A 26561-nucleotide genomic window follows, 5' to 3' on the forward strand; every position below is an offset into this window, starting at 1 on the left:
GTGTCCAGGCCTCAGTTTTATTGGAATGCTAGGCGATAATACTCATCTGAGACATGGCACATGTACTCACGGTAATGCATTTGAGAGCTGTGCAGTGCTCGCATAACCAAATTACCAGTTCTTTATTAGCAATAGCCTTCACCTCTGCAGCCAGACACTGCTCTCAGCCAAAGGGAGTTAAAGTGACCGTCAGTATATAACCACGATCAGCGCTCTGTCTTGGAAGTATTCGGCAGGACAGACAGGCAGCAGCAGCTGTAGTTACCCCAGTTATGGGCATGCACAACATTCGAGGTTGGTCTGTAGGCACCACAGACGGTGAGCCCCTCACTCCAACAACCCTCAGCTCAGCGGCGACCTTCGACCTATGGCAATTGGCACCCAGCCCCCACGCCCCCACCCCCGGGCAGGGATACGAACATTAAAGCATGCCCTTCGGCAATTTTCTGGGCCATGGGGAGGTTTCCCCCCGGTCTAGCCCACACTTGGAAATCCGTTAATTCGCGCCCGAGGTGTCATTTTGGGTGGATTTGGCTAGGTGCTTCCCGCAGGCGTTGTCAGTGAATCCTATTTAACCACACTTTGTCGTTTCTATGGACCTTGGGAAATCTCCCCAGTCTAGCCCACACTTCTAAATGTTTTCAACATTGGGGAACTGAACTCTCTGGCCAGACTGGCTCCTCAAGAGATCGGGCTGCCATATTGAAAGGGTGCCGGATCATCCCTGTAACTTCCCTACACACATGAGAATTACCCCACAACCACCGCCTACCCGCCCTCCTCCCCCCCCCCCCCCCCCCCCCTGCCCAAGTAAGGGCGATCCGTGCTGGGCGTAACACGGCCGTTAAAACATGATCCTACTTATCTGTAGCCTGGCTTGCTTCACAATCCTGAGACCCGGGTACCTGTCTTTCCAACAGTGATTAGGCAAGGTTAGGCTATTGAGTTGGATGATCAGCCATGATCATAATGAATGGTGCAGCAGGCTTGAAGGGCTAAACAGCCTCCTGCTACTTCTATTCTCTTTGTTTCAGCCACACACTCCACAAGGGTTCTGCTGAGCACCTCAAATTCCAGGAGAAGGCCGGTCATGCCACTAACCAATGGGCTTGTGGTGCAGCAGAACTTCCCGAAAAGAGGCAGCGGCGCAGCGCGGGTGTCTCACTGGCTCTCCAACCAGCAGGCAGGGACCCCAATGTCTCCAGAAGATTCCACTTGTAGAATGAGATGGCATCAACGCATCAAGCCAACCATCTTCATGGAATAGAGAACACCAAACAAATCTTACAAATTAAGTGATGCTGGATTTCAAACAACAAGACATGTGTGATATGACAAAACGCGTTCAAGCAGCGATGGCTCAAGTGCAAGTTTTGAAATTCACCATGTTTGCTGGGATATAAATGAGGCAGTGGATGTGGATGGCAGCACAATTTTAATCCCTGTTGTATTTGATCCAAGTTATAGATACCTAATGTGCTAATCAATACATTTCCCATTACAATAGCAATCTTCATCATGAAGAAATATTCTGAAAACTTGACTGAATTGGCACACTGAAGGTCAGGTCTTCTCAGTGGGATTCCTTTAGTGTACAATCTCATTTAACTTTCACTACCCTGATATTCTATCTCTGCACTTCAGAAATAAAAACTTTCAAATCACTGACATGATTCTTACCGTAGCAGAGAATATTGCTGCTAACAGAGGGAGTGATTGGCCATCACACCATCATGCCTTAAGATGTTCTGAAGTTGGTCTGAATGAACATTATATTCACACCTTTCTCGGGGCAATTAAAAATATGCCAATATTTTATTTATAACCACAGCAAAGTCGAATTGTGATGCTGTTTTGCGTTCACTCAAATTAGATGGTGTAGGATTCTCAGAATTTCTCATGTTTTAAAATTTCTAGTTTTCCCAGCTTGCTCCATTGGTCACATTTGCTGAGTTGCTTGTCGAAACATTACTGGAAAACTACAGCGACTGATGCATTCAGCTCATCTCAACAACACAGCACCAGTGAATAGTGCTGCTGGTTTATTTTAGGACTAAATGTCAACCAATCCTCTTTCTGGAAAGCTCCCCGCTATCGGGTGTCAACTGAGTACTGCATCTTACCATTAGATGTCTAACTATCTCCAAACTCTTCCAGCACACAGAGGACTTTGAACAAGGAAACACCGCAATGAAAAAATTTGGATGCATAGAAAACAACTTGGTTTCACTCATACCTAACTCAATTTGTTAATGAAAATTCAGAATTGAAGTTGCTTCAACAAGTTTTTCTTATTCACTGTTGGCATTTGATCCAAACATTCATTGGTGTCTCAGGTTACTGAGCTGGAGTGTCATTCACCCTTGCATCTCTGTTGTCACTGACAGCTATGTGCCATCAGAAGATTGCTACAGTACTAACACTCTGGACGCTGATGATAATTGAGTAGCTGCTTCATCCTCTGTTTCACCTTGTACTGAAGTACAGGAGGAACGTATGTCGCCACATTTTAACATGGTCTCTGTCGCAATGCTGTAGTTGTGTTTTGCAGTTAATTTGCTTTTAAACCAGAAAAAAAGGGTGAATTTTTCCCAAAAAATGACAACATGTCAGGTTCAGTCAGAAATCCGGTGTTTTCTCCCCAGAGGAACAGGCAGATTTCCCGATGAGATCTTCCCACACTCTGCTTTTTTTTTTGAAGGAGGGTGTGTTTTGGGCCATCATTCTGAGGAGCGGGGCAAAAAGGGCGCCCAAGCTCAAAGTGAAATTAAAGAACTCCCCCACCCCACAAATATTAGGACTGTCCCCCCCCCCACCCACCGCCAATGATGGCATGTTTCCACCTTCCCTGAACATAGATCGCTGGCCGGATCTATCATGTTCCGTCCCCTGAACATGGATCGCCAGAATCTAGGCCCTCTCAATTGGGTGCCCTATATGTCCTGTTTCTTTCAGTCTCCACACCCTTCAGGCGCCTGGTGAAACGCAAGCCATTTTCAGAGTTTAAATATGTGCATCTATCTTGTTGACACACAGCTACAGAAAGCTTCCCTCTACTTAGGCTGCCTAAGTAAACAGCTCCTCCGTCATTTCTTCCTCTTGTACTCCAGAGGCAACAGGATTCCACCGGACTCACCTGATTTTCTGTCCATCAATTTGAACCGACAATCAGGTGTGCGATATACTATGCTGAATTTTCATCTATTTTCTTTTCGTTTTGTAAAAAATAATTTAGAGTACCTAATTCTTTTTTTTTCCAATTAAGGGGCAATTTAGCATGGACAATTCACCTACCCGGCACATCATTTTTGGGTTGTGGGGGTGAGACCCACGCAAACACAGGGAGAATGTGCAAACTCCACACGGACAGTGACCCGGGCCCAGGATCGAATCTGGGTCCTTGGCACCATGAGGCAGCAGTGTTAATCACTGTGCTGCCCCGTTCTATTTTCTTTTTTGATGCAATCCAATGCTCTCTACCTGGAAAATTTTTCCTGCTACATTTTTAACATTGGTTAAGAATGAGGCTTACGGGCGAGATCTACCGGCCGCGTTATGCCCAAAAGTCAGCGTGGCCAGTAGATGTTAGGAAATCCCTCTTCCGGGATCTACCCGCTCGCCAGGCTTCGCAAGATCAAACGTGATCTCGCGACATATCGAGCTGTGACTCCCGCCTATTGTGGGGGGGGGGGGGATTACTTTTTAGCAAATCTGCATATTAGAGTTAGACAGCTAGTCTCACTCAAATGTGCATTCCCCAATCTACTCAAGGTGTGGTATCCAATTCCCTCTCCTCAGGGATCTTGAGCAAGCACCATTCAGTGCTGGTCTCCATAAATTAGGAACTGATGGAACGGCACTCGTGGGGGTCTCCCAGTGGATCAGAGACGCCCCAGGCGCTTGCCCTCTGGGCCCTGGTACTGCTGGTGCCACCCTGGCAGTGCCAAGGTGCCAAGCTGCCATTTTTCCACGATGCATATTGGACCCGGGGGGTATCCCATGGTCACTTATCCGAAATTGGATCAATGTTGCTCCTTTGGCAGCACAATCATTTGGAATTTAGAGGCAGGGAATCACTTGCGGTGTTAACATTTTCAAGAGGTACCACACTTAGGTTTAAAAATCATTGTGATTATTTATGGAGACAGTGGTCTAGATCTTGCACTCAGCGGGGTGGTAGCAGGGAGGGACATATAAATAATTCAGAAGATGTATCAGACTCTGGCCAAAGTTCCAGCCTGGCCCAAGCAAGCAGAGTATTTGCTGAAGAGTTTCCGGACCTACTACATTCAAGTTGTTGCAATTTGGATGGAAAATCTAAGCCAATATGTACGCAGATATGAAATAGCTTTTGAAGTCCTTTCAATTGTTGTTTGCTGTTCATCACAGTTTCAGGCAAAGATGCAGAGCTACATTCTTATTTCATATGCAGTCTGAAGTTGGAGCTTTGAACACAAGGTCTCAAAAAAAAAAGCAACTTTGACAAGACTAATGAAGAAATTTTCTTTGCTTCATGCTACAGAATGTTTATTTTTCCCGTATCTCATTGTATTCGCTCTTAACCTGAAGATGCCGATTGCACTGGAGTACATTTTGTTGATGCCTGCTATTGACTGATTGCTAATTGATTCCAGAGATTGTACCTCTGTTGCTCTACCCAGAAGCCCCCTCTCTTTGCTCGAAGAAAAACTTCCTGACATCAGCCCTGGATTTGCATTTCATGCATTTTTAATCCTTTTCCCCCTTGTCCTAACGTCATGATTTAGTCTGAAGTAATACTCCAGATTTACTTTTGCTATTACTTTTGTTTGTCGCTTTATATGGCTCCTTTCGAGGATTTGCAGCTCAGCTTTCTGCAATATTTCTCAAAACAATGATGTTAGCAGTCAGTCACATGGCTATTCTCCAAAGGGCTCAAATGCCTCTTGTGACTGGTACCAGACACAGTGTGCAAGTTGCGTTAGAATCTCTGGAGGACTCGTACTCTACTATATAGCTTAGAATTCTAAGTGATTTCACTGTTACCACTCTGCAGCGAATTAACATTGAGCAAAATTTCCTAATTCTCCTAAGTCTATTTCACTTATATTGGCGATCAGCTCACTCAGCTAGGACTGGGGGCTAATCTTTGGATTTTTCTGCTTGATGTGTTTTGGTCCACATGAGGTAGTTCTCCTTACCAACTGATCCAATTATAGAACTGATTAAATATATAATAAATTATTTATTGTTATTTAGTCACTGAAATGTGACAGTTGTATTTTGGGGCAGCAGGATAACAGACTAATTTTTGCAAAATAGATGGTTCATTGACTTCCCTGCATTTGGAGATGGCATTTTGTACTGTCATGTTTATCAGTTTTAGAACAAAGTGCGAAATGAACTCTTGTTTTTGATGATTATTTACTGTATGACATCATTTTTTTTTTCCAGCGTTCACTCGTGAGCAGCTCAAACCAACATTTTAATGAACACACCTGCTGTACAAATCTTACTAAACATTCACTCTACCAAAACAGATGATCATAAAAAGCTTATTAAAAGCATCAGTGTGTTTCGACTACAAATATGGTAGTCCAGGATATGGAGGTATCAGTTTTTAGGGTCTTCATGCCCGTTTCATTCTTTGCAAACTTGCGACTCCAAAAATAAATATTGCCTCTCATGTAGAACAATTTAAAGGGCATCCTACCTTAACAAACAGTTCTATTTCAGGATCCTTGTCTACCCCGTTGACAGGAACCAAGTCAGCCATGTCAAAGTCCTCTGATCCCTGCTTTCCTTCAGCTCAGAGCTTCAATAATCCATAAGGCACCATTCACGCATTCCTCCACCAGGACAGTTCCAGCAAGATCCGAATACCATTTAGTCAAACTTAATATCACCAATGTATTCCTCCCGTTGAAAGAACTTTCATCAAAGACAGATGTTTTAAATCCCAGGTTGCTGTACACGATTAATGTTCTTTAGAGAAAGCAACAAGTGCCTCCTGTTTTTTTTATCCTTTATAGTGCAGAGCTTCTCTCTGCTGACTTCTATTAATTGTACATGCTCTAAGTGAGATAGGAAGGCAGCCAAAAATAGTCTGTGGCAGTAAGAGGGGGGCTGGGTCACACACACACACACACACACACACACACACAGAGGGAGGAGCTAACCTGTGTCAGCAACTCTGATCTCCTTTTATTTATTTTCTTTCAGCCAATTAGGCAGACCGTTACTTTTGCCTCACCAGTTAACATCCAATTCATGCTGCCGCACTGAAAAATACTGCAATTATTCAACATAAACAGACATTTGTCACCCTCATCCATTCATTGATAGAAACTAACATGCAGCTTTGAAGTGGGTGCTTGCCGGAAACAGTACTGTTCACCATATTAATGTTTGATCATTATGGAAGGATGGTGGGGAGAACACACAATGTGCTAGGTGTAGTGAAATCACACACAGAAAATCTTCCCTCTATTTTGTTCTTATTGCAGTCGGTTAGGCTAGTAATTGATATGCCTACTAAATTAATGAGGTATATTTTTTAAAGCCATCTAGTTCTTAATGTAGGGCCTACTTCTATTGAAGGATTCACCTAAAAAACCTTTTCCCAATCAGCAGGAAGCTGCTTGGGTGTGTGCAGCCCATTCATCAAGTCTGAGCTTGTAAATGGACCTAAACCTTCTCCCAATGTTTATTTCATCCATTGAATTGTAGTCTGCTTAATGTCATTTATTGCCCAGGATTCTTCTTACACAATACACTAGCAGCTAACATCATCATTTAAAGTTGCCTTGAGCCTCAGATAAATGCAACAGTTATCAACTCATAGAATAGACTCATAGAATTCCTACAGTGCAGAAGGAGGCCATTTGGCCCATCAAGCTGGCACCAATCCTCTAAAGGAGCACCCTATCTAGGCCCACCCTATTCCCATAACCCCATCTAACCTGCACATTTTTGAACACCAAAGGGCAATTTATCATGGCCAATCCACCTAACCTGCACATCTTTGGACTGTGGGTGGAAACAGGAGCACCCGGAGGAAACCCACGCAGGCACGGGGAGAACGTGCAAACTGTGAGTCACCCAAGACGGAATTGAACCGGGGTCCCTGGCACTGTGAGACAGCAGTGCTAACCGCAGTGCCATACCGGGGTCCCTGGCACCGTGAGACAGCAGTGCTAACCGCAGTGCCATACCGGGGTCCCTGGTACTGTGAGGCAGCAGTGCTAACCGCAGTGCCATACCGGGATCCCTGGCACTGTGAGTCCGCAGTGCCATACCGGGGTCCCTGGCACTGTGAGACAGCAGTGCTAACCGCAGTGCCATACCGGGGTCCCTGGCACTGTGAGGCAGCAGTGCTAACCGCAGTGCCATACCGGGGTCCCTGGCACTGTGAAGCAGCAGTGCTAACCGCAGTGCCATACCGGGGTCCCTGGCACTGTGAGACAGCAGTGCTAACCGCAGTGCCATACCGGGGCCCCTGGCACTGTGAGGAAGCAGTGCTAACCGCAGTGCCATACCGGGGCCCCTGGCACTGTGAGGAAGCAGTGCTAACCGCAGTGCCATACCGGGGTCCCTGGCACTGTGAGGCAGCAGTGCTAACCGCAGTGCCATACCGGGGTCTCTGGCACTGTGAGGCAGCAGTGCTAACCGCAGTGCCATACCGGGGTCCCTGGCACTGTGAGGCAGCAGTGCTAACCGCAGTGCCATACCGGGGTCCCTGGCACTGTGAGGCAGCAGTGCTAACCGCAGTGCCATACCGGGGTCCCTGGCACTGTGAGGCAGCAGTGCTAACCGCAGTGCCATACCGGGGTCCCTGGCACTGTGAGGCAGCAGTGCTAACCACAGTGCCATGCCGGGATCCCTGGCACTGCGAGGCAGCAGTGCTAACCGCAGTGCCATACCGGGGTCCCTGGCACTGTGAGGCAGCAGTGCTAACCGCAGTGCCATACCGGGGTCCCTGGCACTGTGAGGCAGCAGTGCTAACCGCAGTGCCATACCGGGGTCCCTGGCACTGTGAGGCAGCAGTGCTAACCGCAGTGCCATACCGGGGTCCCTGGCACTGTGAGGCAGCAGTGCTAACCGCAGTGCCATACCGGGGTCCCTGGCACTGTGAGGCAGCAGTGCTAACCGCAGTGCCATACCGGGGTCCCCGGCACTGTGAGGCAGCAGTGCTAACCGCAGTGCCATATGCTTGCGTTTATTTTCTGACAATAACATTACAGTAAATGGAGAAAAAAATCAACTGATATTTTCATCTTTCTTGATCTTTCTGGGCACACAGCACTGTAAATGAGGCAGTAGCTGGACAACTACTACCATCACTCCAAGTTGAATAGTTTGCCATAAATCACACAACAGCAGCATTGGGATGACTTTCCTCTTGGAATTTCCGCTCACGGCCAGAGGAAAGGATCTGCTCTGTCGTGACATTCCAACCACATGAAACCAAAACTGTGACCCATCATGTTATTCAACTGTACCTTGGTGCTCCACTGATACAAGATTTACCCCAGTCCCCTCAATCATGTAAAATGCATAATAATTAATATACCTGACCTACTGATACGGAGTGGCATCTTAAAACATTGAGCTGATTTTATGAGTTTGCATTGTTGAAAAGGTCTTGCCAATCACCGGAACACACGAGAATTTGCAGGGGCACTTGCTCACAATCTTTCACCTGTAATAGCTGCAAATCAGTGGTGGAATACTGCCGCTTTCTTGATGGTCACAGCAGTTTGGTGGGCGGCACGGTAGCACAGTGGTTAGCGCAGTTGCTTCACAGCTCCAGGGTCCCAGGTTCGATTCCCGGCTTGGGTCACTGTCTGTGCGGAGTCTGCACGTTCTCCCCGTGTCTGCGTGGGTTTCCTCGGGGTGCTCCGGTTTCCTCCCACAGTCCAAAGATGTGCAGCTTAGGTGGATTGGCCATGGTAAATTGCCCTTAAGTGTCCAAAAAACGTTGGGTTGGGTTACAAGGGTAGGGTGGAGGTGTGTACTTAGGTAGGGTGCTCTTTCCAAGGGACGGTGCAGACTCGATGGGGCGAATGGCCTCCTTCTGCACTGTACATTCTATGATTCTATGATGTACTTCACTGCAATTATGGAATTGAAATGTTAGGCCCATCAATGGCATCTTTCTGTCAATTAGAGATTTACCTTGTTGGTTATTATTTTTAAAATTATAAATGGCCCACATACCAGGGTGTCAATAAGAAATCTAACAGCCTATTATCAAATATTTATCCAATTGCCCAATCCTACATTGGTATGAGTGTTGTCAGTTTGAGTGAGTCTGTGAAAAGCATGCAAAGGAAGTCTGACATTTATGTGAACATTTGGTAATTAGAATGTTAGGAAGCTTGGGCCAAGGCACAATAATGATAGCTTAATAATGTAACAGTGTATGGTAATCACCATAAATTGCCATATGGAAAAGTAACTTCAATTTCAAGATATGTCACTGCCAGAAGTGAAGATTAGCTCCAATAGCCTATCAGTTTTGATGCCAGTCTTCACAAACACTTTGGTAACAGGCGATACATCTGTGTTCACACCAGACCTGGTTAGCTTGTGTGCAAACTGATTGATAAATGTTCACCGTTATGAATATGTTGATTGACATGCTAGGGCAAACTGACCGAGAAAAAAAAACTTTGGGAAAGCCCGAATGGGAGATATTTTGATTGACAACCACAACATGGGTGTTAGCACACAAAGGAAGAATCAGCAACTGAAGATCAAAGAGACAGGCTGGACAAAATGGTCCAGAAATTCAGGTGCCCATTTTTGGACATGATGAGAGTGAGGGTGCACAGATGCACACACTATGTGAGAAGGTCCAAGGCAGCTATGTTTTGGGTTTTAGGGATCATAGGAAATCAGAGCAGGATAGGCGTTTCAACAAATAAAGCCTGCTCCATCAGGCTGATCTTATCGTGGCCTGAACTCCATTTTCCTGTCCTAAACCCTAAATTCCCTTCCCAATCAAAAATCAATGACCAATCCTTCAGTGCTCTCTGTTGAAGTTCCAAAGACCAATGGCCCTCAGAATAGAAATTCCTCCTCATTTCTTTCTTAAATGGGGGAGACATTATTTTTTAAGTGTGGCCCCTGTATCTAGATTCCCAATGAGGGGAAACATCTGCTCAGCATCTTTTCTATCAATCCCTCTTAAGAATTTTATATGTTCCAATAAGATCACCTCTCATATTTCTAATCTCCAATGAATATGAGTGCAACCTGCTGAGTCTTTCCTCATATGACATCCCAAGAATCAGCCTAATGAACCTCCTCGGAACTGTTGCAAGGCAAGTATATCCCTCCTTAAGCAAGGCGACCAATACTGTATGCAGTATTCTAGGATTGGGTCAATTGGTCCTAATTATTTGCTGTATCAGCATGTTAACTTTTTGTGATTAGGATGTACAAGGATATCCAGATCCATGGGTACTGAATCCCTCTGTCTGCAGTCTCTCTCCATTTGAACAATATTCAGATTTTTTTTATTTGTCCAACCAAGTGGACAATCTCACCTTTTCCTATATTATACTCCATCTGCCAATTTTCTGCCCATTCACTTAGAACATCGAACATACAGTGCAGGAGGCGGCAATTCGGCCCATCGAGTCTGCACCGACCCACTTAAGCCCTCACTTCCACCCTATCCCTGTAACCCAATGACCTCTCCTAACCTTTTTTTGGTCGCTAAGGGCAATTTATCATGGCCAATCCACTTAACCTAGGACGTGTAGAAGATTTTAGTTTAGATGGGCAGCATGGTCGGCACGGGGTTGGAGGGCCGAAGGGTCTGTTCCTGTGCTGTACTTTTCTTTGTTCTTTGTTGTTCTAACCTGCACGTCTATGGACTGTGGAAGAAAACCGGAGCACCCGGAGGAAACCCACGCAGACACGGGGAGAAGGTGCAGACTCCAAACAGACAGTGACCCAGCAGGGAATCAAACCTGGTGCTGTGAAATCACAGTGCTAATCACTTGTGCCACCATGCTGCCCAACTTAACCAACTTATATCCCTTCACAGTATTTTGGCCAGGATGTTCCAGCCCCAGTACAGTGGGTCTTGCCACAGCCAATGTGGTGGGCCATTCAAACGTCCATTCACATTGGTGGGACCACAAGATCCTACTGGTGGGAGGCACTGGAAAACTCTGGCCTTTGTATCTTCCTCACAACTTGCTTCCCTACTCATGTTTGTATCATTTGCAAATTTGGCAACAATACAGTCTATCCATCCAGCCAACTCAGTAATTTAGATCTTTAACTGTTGAGGCTCCAGCACTGATCACTGCAGCAGTCCACTGGTTAGAGCTTACCAAACACCAAATAGTCCATTTCTCCTGACTTTTCCCATTCACTAGCCAATCCTCTATCCATGCTAATATAGCAACGTCAACACCATGAGCTCTTATCTTGTGCAGTAACATTTTAAGTGACACTTTATCAAATGCCTTCTGGAAGTCTAAGTACAGTGGGCGTGATTCTCCAATCGCGGGACAGAGTATCTGCGCCATCGTGAACGCCATCGCGTTTCACAATGGCGCGAAATGGGCGTGGGCACTAGCGATTCTCACAGGGGGCCAGCACGGTGCTGGAGCAGTTCACTTCCAGCCTCACTTCCTGGCGTGCACTGGGGCGACGCCAACCCGCGCATGCGCAGTGGCAAAGCTCCAACCCGCGCATGCGCGGTGGCAAAGCTCCAACCCGCGCATGCGCGGTGGCTTTACGGAACATGCTGGCCCCAACGCAAAATGACGTGGGGGTTCTGGGGCCGGACGCGCAACAAAGTAGGCGGGGGGGGGGGGGGAAGGAGGCCGGCCCACCGATCCTTCACGCAGAGTTCCTGCCGGCAGCGACCAGGTGTGGACGGCGCTGGCAGGACTGCTTTTTCCGCGCGGTCGCTCGGCCCATCTGGGCCGGAGAATCGGCGGCTTGGCCTCGTACAGCGGCCCGCGACCGGCGCCGCGCCAAACGCGCCGACGCATATGGCGCCGATTCTCCGCACCTCGGAGAATCGCGCGCCGGCGTCAGGGCGGCCCGGAGCGGGGCTGGGAGAATCGCACCCAGTGCATCTACAGGTTCCCCTTTACCCACCTGGTTTGTTACATTCGCAAAAAAACTCAAATAAATTTGTCTAGCACCATTTTCCTTTCAGAAAACTACATTGACTCTGCCTGATTGTATTATGATTTTCCCAATCACAGATAGACGAACTGCTGTCTATCTCCCTCCTTAAATAGTGGTGTTACACGTAACAATTTTATAATCTGCTGGGACCTTTCCTGAATCTACAGTGCAGAAGGCAGCATTTGGCCCATCGAGTCTACACTTACTCTCTGAAACAGCACTCCACCAAGGCCCACTCCTCCGCCCTATCCCTGCAACCCCATGCTGTGATCATCGCCAACCACCTAACCTGCACATCTTTGGACTGTGGGAGGAAACCAGAGCACCCGGGAGGAAAGCCACACAGTTATGGGGAGAATTTAAAAAGTCCACGCAGTCACCCAAAATCGGAATCAGAATTGCCCCTTACTGTCAAAAAGGTTAGGTGAGGTTACAGGGACAGAGTGGGGTGTGGGCCTAGGTAGGTTGATCTTTCAGTGAATTGGTGCAGACTTGATAGGCCAAATGGCCTTCTTCTGCACTGTAGGGATTCTATGTATCCTCTAAGGGACCAACATTCACTTTAGCTACTCTATTCCTTCTGATATACTGTAGAAGCTTTTTATCTTTCCTACTAGTTTTCTCCCATACTCCAAATTCTCCCTCTTTATCATATTTTTAATCAACTTTTGTTGGTTACTAACATTTTCCCAATCTTCCGACTATCACTAATCTTTGAGGCACTGTCCATTTTGATGAATGTAAGAAATTGTTGCATATTTTATATTTTGCTGTGGTGATGTTATTTAACCATGTAAAGCCCTCTGTTGGTTTGTATTCTCGAAGAATGCATTTGGATCTACTGTTGGTTCAAACACCTCCATTGTCTTGATGATGTTAGTTAGCTGCGCTACTGTGGACGGTTACATACGTGACATTGGCATTCTGGTTATCTCGCCGGCTAATGCTGAGCGGGTTCATAGGGGCTGGGGAGATTTCTGGGGGTGCCGTCGGTTCTATCGTCAGGAACAAATGTGGAACACCCATTATCAGAGTTGGTGTATTCGTGGGCATCCTCCTCTATCTCTTCCCACTCTGCCCCTGGGTCACTATCCCCAAATTTTGTTGTGAAGGTGCCAATTATCCTTTCTTTTATGAATAATTGGGGGGGGGGGGTCTCCCTATTAAAGGGGCCCCAGGGAGGGAGGCGTGGCCCTATTACAGTTGTCGGGTGGGGGGGCTTTCTCCCTTGTTCGGGGTGCCAGGGGTTTGGCGGGTCAGGTCACCCCTGAACATGTAGGAAGGTGGGTCACCCAAGCAATCCGGGGGTGGGGGGCTGATTTGCGATGCGGGGTGGGTAGCCAGCCACAGGCCTTCACTATAGTGCCGTCCACTCAAAATGGCAGCCTGATAGCAGATTTCTACGGGAATGGCAAGGGATATGGAATTGCATCCTGATTTGTACTCCCAGGGGAGTCTTAAATTAGTTGCGATTCTCCTCCTGCGATTCTCCAGTCACATCCGCCCAGCGACTGGAGATTCTCGCCCGAGGTCAACGGATCTCTCCATTGTTCGCCTCCCACCTGTGGTGTCCTTGCAGCGGGTGGGGTAGAAGAAACCAGCCCATAGTCTCCCAAATGGAGAGTCCACCCCTGGATTTCCACCATCAGGGAGTTATGGATAAAACCCACGAAACCAACAGACATGACGGAGGACCCAGGGGCACATGGAATCCTTGTGAAGCACACACAGGCATTCACAAGCCAAAAACTTGACTGTCACCAGATGATAGAGGGTCTTTATAGAAGGCCATGATCCAAAACCCCAAAGATAGTGCTGCTTCCCTCAGCAAGCTTCCATAAGTAACAGGGCTTCCATAGGTAACAGGGCTTCCATAGGTAACAGGGCTTCCATAACTCACCCTCCATATTTCACCAAAGACTAGCAAAGGGTCTAGAAGGGTTTATAAAACCTAAATGTTTGGTGCAGTATGTGGACAAAATCTCCTCCTCAAGCCTAAAACCACAGGGGATCATTTTAAACTGTTGAAGGAACTGCTGAACCAATTTACTACGCTAGGCCTAAAAATCAACCCCAAGAAAGCTCAGATTATGAGATCACAGGTCTCATACTTGGGGACAGTAGTGACCAAAGGGAAGCATGAAATAGAAAGGAAGTGGATCGAGTTGGTAACACGCCTCCCCTGCCAAAGGACATCAGCTCATTGCGCTCCTTTCTAGGCATGATGGGGTACTGCTGACACCATATCGAAGGTTTAACTCCCAAAACCACCTGCCTATTAGACCTCCTAAAAGAAAAATGCTCCATGGGAGTGGACCGAGGCTGTCTCGAGAGTTAAAACAGCCTCTAGTGCTGCAAGTGCCTAACCCAGACCTTCCCTTTGCGCTAGAAGAAGCAGCCGTACCTCTGCATGGAGCACCACAGGAGACACGGGCCTGTGGCCTTTGCCTCCAGGCTCCTAACCTCCGTTGAACAGGGTTTCTCAGTATGCGAGAAACCCTTTTAGCTGTTTTCTGGGCCGTACAACATCTTTGACCTAAGCCCATTAACATTCTCATGGAGCACACCCCTCATACAGTTATTGTTAGACGGCCACATTAAAGATGGGAAGGCTAGTCAAAACCATATATTACGCTGGACCCTCATGCTCCAGGGCCGCGACATCGCGGTAAGGCATACCCAAGCCCCCACTTTAATAGCTGACAATCTGAGCTACAGTAAGAAGAGCTACAGACAATCTGAAGAAGACAATCTGAGCTACGGCAGGGAAACTCATGAGTGAGGTTCCATTTATGCCAAAATAAAAGGAGGGATGATTCAGGGAAGCAGACAAATAGGCCCTGAAAATATTTGCAGGCAGATCCTCTCTGTAGGTGAGGAGGGGAACAGAAAGACACGGTGCAGCATCTATGTGGAAGGCCAGCAAGGCAAGCCCTTGCGGGAGATAAGCTTAAAACTTCCCACTCAAATGAGCGCCCAGGCTGCAGAGATAGCAGCCATAGCTCACATGGTCAGCCACCCTGACCAGTTCCCCACTCCGGTAGACGTACACTCTGACAGCATGAATGTCTGTAATAGTTTAACTGACTTCCTGCCACTGGAAAGCTAAGGTATTTGTGTCGGCAGAAGGGACAGAGAAGCATGACAACTCCTGATCACTGAGCAGATCAGTGCCGTCACTGTAATGATATGTATATATGCATACAAGTAAAGGGTTAATTATTACATCTCAGTGTAATACAAACACTAGAGGGCATCCTATCAGGCTGCATCACAGCCTGGTATGGCAACTGTTCAGCCCAAGACCGCAAGAAACTTCAGAGAGTCGTGAACACCACCCAGTCCATCACACAAACATGCCTCCCATCCATTGACTCCATCTACACCTTCCGCTGCCTGGGGAAAGCAGGCAGCATAATCAAAGATCCCTCCCACCCGGCTTACTCACTCTTCCAACTTCTTCCATTGGGTAGGAGATACAAAAATCTGCGAACATGCCAGAACAGACACAAAAACAGCTTTTTCCCTGCTGTTACCAGACTCCTAAATGACCCTCTTATGGACTCACCTGATTAACAGTACACCCCTGTATGCTCCACCCAATGCCGGTGTTATGTAGTTACATTGTGTTGCCCTATTATGTATTTTCTTTTATTTTCATGTACTTAATGATCTGTTGAGCTGCTCGCAGAAAAATACTTTTCACTGTACCTCGGTACACATGACAATAAACAAATCCAAATCCACTACCAGTTCCCAGTATAAATACAAGAACTCAGGGAATCTTGGGTAGTCAGTTAAGTGCTAGCAGAAGGGAGAGATTGACCACAGCTCAGGGACTAATTAAGATTAGATAGAAGTAGCACTTGTAGTTCATTAGTTATTAGTTAATCATAGATTACTTTTTAATAGTTACAGTTCTGTGGAGCGTGCAAACTCAATATAATTTAATCATTATTCAATAAATCAGTTTTGCTTTAAGTTAGAAATTGATGGTTTCTTTATAATCACACCATCAGACCATTCTGGATTACAAAGCAAAGAGTAACGATATATTACCACAAAGTGAAATATAATAGTCACTATAAGCAAGACTTAAGCCGAAGACCTTAAACAGGCCACAGCAGTGACCAGGACTTGAAACAGATCAGGAAAGAGCACATCTAGCTTCTTTGACAAGTTGTGGGATATAATTACAATTAAGGATGGGCTAGTCCTTAAGGATGAGTGGGACATGATACCGACGAGGGACCGCAACTAAATTATTTACCAATATCACGATGTCCAGGGCCATCAATGGGCAGGGGCCATGGGTGAGCGAATGAAGGGATTGTGCTGGTGGCCAGACATAGACAAGGACTTGCGGCATTACATAAATAACTCCATAATTTGTGCCCAAAACAATCCTGACAGATAGACCCGTAAGGAAGAACTGATGCATACCTTAACCGTGGAAGGCCCCTGTACAAATTGATTATATCGGTCTCCTACTGCCTCGCACGGGAGGTTACAAATACGTCCTGGTCATCATTAACACTCTTAGTAAGTGGGTCGAAGCATTCCCAACTTGAATCAATATGGCCAAAGTCACGGGAGATATCCTAGTGCAGCAAATCTTCACCACGTGGAGTCTCCCTCGTAGTATAGATTCAGACCATGGCACTCATTCAGAAATGATGTGCAAGATCATCCTACTGAATAACCATACTTGGAACAAAGTCCTGCCAATTGTCCTCGTGGTAGTACGGCTTCCAGTTCCACCGGCTCACCCTCCATGTACTCATGACCGGGCGACCTATGAGGGACCGAACCCCTGTTAGGGCTGGATTTATCCGCATCGGAGCTTGCAGCCCTTATCCACGAGACCCCAGTCAAAACTCTGCTGGAGAACATTCAAGTTGGACTACTGGCAGCAGCCGTTAAAATGGGAAAAAGAGATGATCAGAGTAAGGCCTACTCTGATGGCAGGGTGAACATCATTAAATACATGAGGTCAGGCGGAAGGTAATGCTTCAGATTTTCTATCCAGGCACTTTCCTATCCTACAGATACAGAGGACCCTACCCGGTGGTGGATAAGGTGAGCCCATCCGTTAACCGGGTACTGATGGATTCCGGGAAAGCTGGATGGTACCATATGAACCAAATGAAGGCATTTGACTCCCAAAACTACTACCCCCAGTATCATGTAGCCCAAGACGGAATTGAGGCAGTGGTCCCCAGGCCCCATCCCAGGGTCCGGACCCTGACCCCTTGCTCAGATTCCCACACCTACAGACACCAGACTTAAAAATCCATCCAATGTTCCGGGGGGTAAAAAAATGAGTTGTGATTAAGCCAAGTACACTCAAAGGCACCTGGCATAGGGATCTCTGGAAGCATCAAATAGGCACTCAGATAGGGAGACAGTGCAAGAGAAGGTCTGAAGTAGCCAGAGCACACCTCAGGAAGAATACAGGGACACGTACATGTGTATAGTGTGTGGTAATTTGCCTCTGTGCCATATCATAGTTAGATGGTGTGAGACGTCCAACCAGTAGGTGCTGGTACAGACACATCAGCAATCTCAAGACCAAGGTTATGTGACCGTGGACCTGTATATAAAGGGAGACTCATCCTGCCATCTCCAGAAGAACATGAGATAGAGGATAATAAGACGTACATGTAACAGGTCAGCAGAAGTTGTAAGTTCCAGAGGAGTAGCAAGACTCCATGATAACGCGCTCTGTATCAGATTGCCATAACTACTGCACGAGACACAATAACAGGATCTTGGTTTGACAGATTGAAGTGTTTGGTGAGTTTATCTTAAAAGTACAAGGGACTGGGCAGCACGGTGGCGCAGTGGTAGCACTGCAGTCTCACGGCGCCGAGGTCACAGGTTTGATCCCGGCTCTGGGTCACTGTCTGTGTGGAGTTTGCACATTCTCCCCGTGTCTGCGTGGGTTTCGCCCCCACAACCCAAAGACGTGCAAGGTAGGTGGATTGAACATGCTGAATTGCCCCCTTTTTGGCAAAAAATGAATTCGGTACTCGAAATTTATTTTTTAAAAGATGCCTAAAAGTACAAGGGACCAAACACAACATAGTGTCCGTTTTGTGTTAACTCTACTCCCTGCGAACGGCCCTTTGCTCCTTTTCCCTTGATCCACATTTCCTTCTTCCTTTGGTTTCACAGAAGATAGTCTCCATGAGACTGCCTGCCTATTCTGCTCGATGAATAAACTGCACTTGAGAGCTCCCAAGGAGTAATATTTGGTATCAGTTACTAACATACCACCTTACAGTACAATATGATGGGTAATGTCATGGGAGTGTCTCTTTCAGAAATGTTTTTGTCTTATTACCACGATTGTTCCACTTACCCTCGGACCCCTTCCATACAAGAACATAATTCATCACTCTGTACCCTTCCGAAGTCTGAGAACCTTTGCCATAATCTTCGTCATCTGTTCTCATTTCATTAATTTCATTTTCGTCATCTCTTCTCATAAGTGCGGCTTCTGCCTATGCAACTCTGCCATGTGGCGAAAGCCACGACTCATCACTCCAGGAAAGCTACCAATTAAACACAGATGTCTAAACTACTCCAATTCCGAGTAGACATGCAGACCCCTACCACAACCTCGAGACAAACCTTCATCCTGATCATATAAGAACTTAGTCTCCTGCTAAGTTGCTTTAACCTTGACTCACTTTCACCATCTCTTCTCGTCTCTGCGGCTTCCACTTGTGCAACTCTGCAATTCAGCAATACTGGAATGCAAACTCATTAAGCATGGATGTCTAGACAATCCTGCCTTGTGGTGTTAGCCTCAAAACTCTTCGTCCACACGATGCGCACATTTACACACGGATACCTACCTGGCCACCTCAAACTCTGGGGCAAAGATATTATTAAAGGGGGTCAGTAAGAGCGTGAGCCAGCATCTTTGGGGGGGGGGGGGGAATCAGATATTGGGAAATAAAACAGATGCTACCCTGATCGCTTTGCAGATTGTATTACACACTTGCGGTGTGCTACCTGGGATTCTTCACCTTGGACATGAGGATACAGACCCACAGAAGGAAGGACCAACAACCAGAAATTGAATTAATATATCCTGGATACATGTGGTTCACCTCACTGGACATAGGAATTAGGGTTGTTTGCCTGAGGTTCTGATGCTTACCCGTCTGGGAACTTGAAAATGAAAAAAAAAATGAAAAATTGAACTTGGTTAGAGTTGTGTGATCCGGCTCGCTGACGTTCACTCGATCAACAGGAGGGACTGTGGTAAAATGGCCAACGGCTTGAATTTTAGGCCCGATGCAGAATTGGACACTTTAAATTAAAAGCACAGTCAGACCACAGACAGACTTGATGGAAAGTCAAACATCCAAACCCAAATATACTGGTCTGAGACAGACAGCCGGCAGGTCCGGGCCTGGCCTGTAAACAAGTCATTGGACGATAATCGGTCCGATTCAAATAGATAGATTGTTGCGGATTGCCCAGATGAAGCCAGACTTTCTGGCACCTAGATTTCCTGCCCTTCATTTATATGGGATAAAGTTAAGTGCAGACATTGCACCTGAAGATGGATCCCTTCTGGAGGGGCGGGGTTCCTGGTGTCCTGCAGAGTTGCAATCTGCAACTTCATTGGGTGTTGTGACACCTGCCCCATGATTCCATTGGCTTAGGGCCAGAGAAGCTTTTGGAAGAGAGCAAACAGGGGTGGATTGGGGGAAAGAGAGATATGGACAGGATACCTATAGATCCTCCCCAGCAAAGACTCGACACAGAGATAGCGGAGAATACTGAACGGCAGACCAGAGGACAGAAGGAAGCAACGTGAAAGACCCACCTTCGTGGACGAAGGCCCTGAGGTGACTAGACTCTGGATTGAATCTGCAGCTCGATCCAGTTCATTGGCAGGGGTAGTATTCAAATATTGGGCATATTGTAGTTGGGATAATTTTTTTTGGGGGATAACTGTTTTATTGTGTTTGAAAAAAAACTTGGGTCGAATTGTGAATTTGTGTCTGTCCTTTGTTCATCTCATAAATAAGGGCAGCTGGTAAAACATTTGAATAATAAACTGGCCGAAAAAGTGTCTGAGGTTTTACAAACAACACCACGAGGTGAAAGAACCTCAAAAGCACTTGGACAATTTCACATAATTGCACGACAATTGCAGCAAGTAATTAATCAAATTAATAGATTGCTGTTGCTTTTTGAAAGAGGTTTTGAATGCAAAAGTAAGAATGTTATGCTTCTCTTGCACAGGGCACTGGTGAGACCATATCTGGAGTACTATGTACAGTATTGGTCTCCTTGTTTAAGTAAGGATGTAAATGCTCTTGCAGTTCAGATAAGCTTTACTAGACCAGTAATAGGAATGTCCAGGTTGTCTGAGGAGGAAAGGTTGGAGAGGTTAGGCTTGTATCCACTGGAGTTTAGAAGAGTAAGAGGCGACTTGATTGAAATCTTTAAGAATCTGAGGGGTATTGACAGGGTCGATGTGGAGAGGATGTTTCCTCTTGTCGGAGAATGCAGAACTAGGTGTCACTATTTAAAAATAAGGGTTCACTCTTTTAAGACAGGGATGAGGAGATTTTCTTTCTTTAGACGGTTGAGTGTCTTTGGAAGCCCCTTCCAAAAAAGATGGTGGAAGCTGAATCTTTGAATATTTTTAAGGTGGAGCAAGATAGATCCTTGATAAGCAAAGGTGAAAGTTTATCGAGCGTAGGCGGGAATGTGGAGTTGAGGGTACAATTAAATCAGCCATGATGGTATGGAATGGTAGAGCTGGCCCAAGGGGAAGGGGCTGAGTGGCCTACACCTGCTCAGAGTTTGTATGTTACTAAGAGCTGAGGCCTTTTCCTAGCTCCCTTCCAGATCCCCATGCTGGACTCACTTCTCGCCACTCCCACCTGTTCTTGACCACAGACAATATCAAAAGTACCTAGCCGAAGTGTCGTCGAGGGAACTATTCCCACACCCACTTGATGCATCGCAGTGTCTGAAGCTCTGGCTCTAGCTCAACAACCCAGAGCTGAAGTTCCTCAAGCTGCGGACACTTAGACATGTGGTTGCCGTGGATCACACTGGAGACCACCAGCTCCCAGATTGACCTCATTATATTGGAGCTGAGACAGTACATCAACCCAAGGCAAAGAATAGAGAAAAATGGAACCACTGCTAGATTCACAATATTCCTCAAGTTGTTCTGGTAGTCGGCTTGAAGATGGAGAGACAAGGCAATGTGTGGTGAGGGCCTGGGCATTATAAGATGGAGTGCGCGATTCTCCAGAAAATGTTCTAAGTATGGTAGCGAGCGGGAACTGGCGCAAGCTTCCCGGCGCTCGGCCTAGCGAAGTGGAAACGCTATTCAACGTTAATTGGTCCACTTAGCATGGTGGTACAGTGGTTAGCACTTATGCCTCACGTCACCAAGGTCACAAGTTCGATCCCGGCCTTGGATCATTGTCCATGTGCAGTTTGCACATTCTCCCTGTGTTTGCGTGGGTTTCACCCCCACAATCCAAAGATGTGCAGGGTAGGTGGACTGGCCACGCTAAATTGCCCCTTAATTGGTACTCTAAATTTATTTATTTTTAAAATTGGTCCACTTAGCGAGGCCCCACTGGCTTCTCACCGCAAATGAAGGCTCGCCAGCCGATTCGCAAGCACCGCACTCACCAGCCCCCCGCTGACAAGTCAAACAGCACTTGCTCAGCCAACTGCAGCCACCTCGCAACAATGGCGCCCAGGTGACCGGCCCCAAGATTCGGGGATGCAGATCTGGGGAGGCTCCTAGATGCTGTGGAGGCCAGGAGGGATGTCCTGTTCCTTCGAGGGTCCCGGAGGGTCAGCCATAGGGCAGCCAGTGCTGCCTGGGATGAGGTGGCGGCAGCTGTGAGCACCAGGTGTGTGACCAGAAGGACTGGCCTCCAGTGCCGAGAAAAGGTCAACGACCTACACAGGGCAGCACGAGTGAGTATTCACCAACGCGCTCCCCCCGGGGCCTTCCTACCCCCAAACGAGCATCCACCCCAACTCTCCATGCAACCACTAAAATTCCTCCCTCCCCCTCTCCCTTCAACACCCTCAACCCTTACTTCACACCCCCCCTCCCACCACTGTGAACCACGCCTGTGGCTAACGATGCCCTCTCTGTGTCTCCTCAGGAAAAGCTTTCACACAATCGCCGGTAGAGGGCCCAGGCTGGCGGAGGGATGCCAGACATAAGAATCGTCACCTCCTTCGAGGAGCGGGCCCTGGAGGTGACTGGGGTGGCCGAGGACAGAGCAGCCACCAATGCAGAGGCTGGCGGAAGCCAGAGAGGTGAGGAACCTCTAGGCCGTAGCCAAAGGACCTGTCAAACGGGAGTTGTTATTGCCTTACCGACTAACACATCCCTCCCACTGATACATGTCCATGCTCCCACAGATCCTGCAACCAATGGCACCGGCCCATCCTGGATGGGCCGCCTCTCCAGTCTCCCATGAGAACACCTTGGGGGAGTTCCGAAGATGCCACCATAATAATCGCGACACAGCTGTCATCCACACACTCCACCAGCGCAGATACACGCACCTCGGTGGGAAATGCTAGTGGTCAGGCTTCTGGGGCACAAACTGGTGAGCACCACACTGCTGCTGATATACATCAGGTTGCGGCAGGAACCCGCAGGTGAGACACAGTCGGAGGTCTACTGGATCCCAGGAACCAGCTGGGTCCCAGCCTGATGCTGAGCCTGTGGAAGAGGCTTTCCCGGAGCTGAGGGAGACGTTCGGGTGCGGTCAGGATATTCAGAGGGAGATGTCAGTGATACTCCAGCACGTCCATAGCCGATTGGAGGAGTCCCAAAGGGTACGGATGATGGAGATGTCGCTGGCAATGAGTGGCACCGAGGCCAACACTGCTAGGGTGACGACCACAGTGGAGAGCTTGATGCACAAAGTCAGCACGATTAGTGATGGCTTCCAAGGTGTCACGCAGTCGGTGACGGCCATGACTGATGGTCTCGACAGAATATCGGCCTTGCTGGCGGATATGACCCAGTACCAGGCTGACCTTGATGACATTCTGCGGATTATGTCCTGCTCTCAGATGGGAATGGCCGAGGCGCTGCGGAGCTTGTCCCAGTCACAGGTGGGCATTGTTGAGGCGCTGCAGAGCATGGCCCGGTCACTGGGGGATATGTCCCAGTCACTGAGGAGCATCGCCAAGGGCGTCAACATCATGGTGGAGACATTGGCAAGCCACCAGGGTTGGCAGAGCCAGATAATGCAGGGGCAACCAGGGCTCAAACCAGCTGTCCCTTCATCCCAAGATGAACCCCAGGGCCCTATGGGCACCTGGCAGGAGGAGGGGGAGCTGGGTGCCAACCCAGAACCGTCCCATCAAGTGGAATGGTGGCCACCAGCTCCCCAGAGTTCCACCCCTCTGATGAGGCCGCATCTCTCAGTCAGCCCTCCGGCCCCAGAGGACACCCGCCAGGGACATCGAAGGCCACAGGACGTGGTAAGCAGCTGGCGAGAGCGCAACAGGTCCAGAGAATCACGCCCACAGCTTCCTCCGTTAGTACAGTGGTTAGCACTGTTGCTTCACAGCTCTAGGGACCCGGGTTCGATTCCGGGCTTGGGTCACTGTCTGGGTGGAGTCTGCACGTTCTCCCACTCTTTGCTTGTGTTTCCTCCGGGTGCTCCCGTTTCCTCCCACAAATCCCAAAAGACATGCTGTTAGGTAATTTGGATATTCTGAATTCTCCCTGTGTACCTGAACAGGTGCCAGAGTGTGGCGACTAGGGGATTTTCACAGTAACTTCATCGCAGTGTTAATGTAAGCCTACTTGTGACACTAATAAAAATTATTATTATTATAACGTCTCTTTCTGAAACAGGCAAAGGATAACTTTTGTTTGTCTCTATCCAACATTGTGGATGATGCACTTCAACCTAGAATAGCGTACACTTCCTGCCTGCCATATTGACAGGACTTATTATTTTGAGTAGCATCAGAAAAATGGGTGCTGCACAGAACAATTTTTAGGCCACCATATTTTCTGATTTACTGCACAGGAATTTCTTTTTAAGATGCCCCTGTTAAATTTCATATACCATGTGGAAATCTCCGTCATACTTTTCAAACTAAACTGCAAGATACTGCACTTAAGGTGACCAGATGTCTCGGTGTGGCAAGGAGAATAAGGAGTTTTCACTAGACATACCGATGTCCTGACAGTTTTCTTTAGGTTGCTCAAATGTTTGGGTGTTTAGCTTCACTGAGGCCCTTCCCCTTTAACCTGCCTTATGTTTAATTTTTTACAGATCGGTCGCTTACCTGGAGAGAGTCGAACACAACTTTTTAAAAAAAATAATAGATTCCTAATCTTTCAAATCGTAAATCAGTACAAGGACCTGGCTGACATGTGGAAATCAACGGGCCCCTAACAAAAGTCTTTTGCTGCTGGATCATGCGAGGGAGCTTCAGCAAATCAGAGGCATGGGTGCCTTCACGCTGCGGCAGTTTTAAACCAACGTGGTGGTTTGTGACCGGCAGCCGCTGCCGGCTGCAGGCAGATCAACAGACACAATTCAACCACGCACACCAACACCATGAGCCAGACATAGTCAATGGAATAAGAGACCAGCACTCAAGAAAAAATCTTTAGTGACTTCCAGCAGCAGCATTCGGTGAGTGAATGAGAGCAGAGTAGGGGGAGGCGGCCAGTTCCAGGCACAAAGGTTGCGGCAAAGGCTTGGCAGGGCTGCACCATCCTTCACTTAATCCCCTCCAACCCCTTTGCAACCTTCCCACCTGATGCATGATCACTGACCACTAAAGCGAGGTTGTAGTCCAACTGAAGGCTTTAATAAGCTAGATGTTTCCCCCAGCAGCTCAGGTACAGAAAGGCAGCTGCTGGGGCGGCATGGGGAAAATGTGCCGCGGGACAGGGCATCAGGAGGCTCGTTTAGCTTCCCGGGACGATACAAGATCTCGTAGTTATAGGTGGAGAGTTCGATCCTCCACCGCAAGATCTTAACATTTTTTATCTTGCCCCGCTGTGCATTATCGAACATGAAGGCGACCGACCGTTGGTCAGTGAGGAGAGTGAATCTCCTGCCGGTTGGTGTCATGGTCCTGCTGGTCGTGGCCGCAGACGGTGACATTATCGAGATACGGGAATGTTGCCCGTAAACCGTACTGGTCAACCATTTGGTCCATCTCGCGCTGGAAGACCGAGACCCCATTAGTGACACCGAAGGGAACCCTGAAGAAGTGGTAGAGCCGCCCGTCTGCCTCGAAGGCAGTGTATTTGCGGTCACTAGTGCGGATGGGGAGCTGGTGGTAGGCGGACTTGAGATCCACCGTGGAGAAGACCTTGTAATGCGTGATCCTGTTGACCAGGTCCGATATGCAGGTGAGAGGGTACGCGTCCAGCTGCGGTAAACCTGTTGATGGTCTGACTGTAGTCGATGACCATCCTATGCTTCTCCCCGGTCTTTACCACCACTACTTGAGCTCTCCAGGGACTGTTGCTAGCTTCAATGACTCCTTCCCTCAGTAGCCTTTGGACCTCTGACCTAATAAAGATCCGATCCTGGGCACTGTACCGTCTGCTCCTGGTGGCGACGGGTTTGCAATCCGGGGCGAGGTTCGCAAACAGGGAAGGCGGATCGACCTTGAGGATTGCGAGGCTGCAGACAGTGAGGGGGGGTATAGGGCCCCCGAATTTGAAAGTTAGACTTTAGGTTGCACTGGAAGTCTAACCCTAGGAGTGTGGCCGCGCAGAGGTGGGGAAGGACGTAGAGCCGGTAATTTTTAAACTCCCTTCCCTGGACCGTGAGGTTTGCTACACAAAACCCCTTTATCTCTACTGAGTGGGAACCGGAGGCCAGGGAGATTTTTCGATTAACGGGGTGGACGGGGAGAGAACAGCACCTTAACGTGTCGGGCTTTATGAAGCTCTCCGTGCTCCGAGAGTCAATTAAGCAGGACGTCTCGTGCCCGTTGATTAGTCCCATTGTTGTAGCAGTTGAGAGTGTTCGAGGCCGGGACTGGTCCAGGGTCACCGAGGCTAATCGCAGCAGCAGTTGATTGTTCTCTTCGGGCAGTGTGTGGTCAGCCGAGCTGGGGTCCTGGGAGTCCATCCAAGATGGCGGCGCCCATTGGCTGCACATGGCTGGGGGTGCACAAAATGGCAGCGCCCATCCATCGCATGTGGCGTCTGCGGGACAAAATGGCAGCGCCCGGAGGCCGCATGTCGCCCTGGAGGAGGAAGATGGCGGCGCCCGCTGGCCGCACGGGGACCGTGGAGACAATTGTGGTGGTGGTCCGCATTCGCCACCGGAGACCGCAGCGAACGCCCGGGCCTGGCATACCGCCACAAAGTGGCCCTTTTTACCGCATCCCTTGCAGGTGGATGCGCG

General features: G+C 48.1%; 1 protein-coding gene across 3 annotated transcripts in view; it reads right to left on the reverse strand.

Annotated features, from left to right (window-relative positions):
- Positions 1–26561, reverse strand: part of LOC140410683 (chloride intracellular channel protein 5-like) — a 211692-nt gene that overhangs the window by 111371 nt on the left and 73760 nt on the right. The window contains exon 1 of one of the 3 annotated variants that reach the window (XM_072499084.1): positions 5693–6061. The exons of the other annotated variants lie outside the window; for them this stretch is intronic. Coding sequence (XP_072355185.1) covers positions 5693–5755 — 63 coding nt within the window. The 5' untranslated portion in view covers positions 5756–6061. Of the gene's footprint in view, positions 1–5692; positions 6062–26561 lie in introns of those variants that run through there. 3 annotated transcript variants of the gene reach the window in all.

This window comes from Scyliorhinus torazame, chromosome 4, assembly GCF_047496885.1.
Source record: "Scyliorhinus torazame isolate Kashiwa2021f chromosome 4, sScyTor2.1, whole genome shotgun sequence".
In the NCBI taxonomy this organism is placed as follows: domain Eukaryota; kingdom Metazoa; phylum Chordata; class Chondrichthyes; order Carcharhiniformes; family Scyliorhinidae; genus Scyliorhinus; species Scyliorhinus torazame.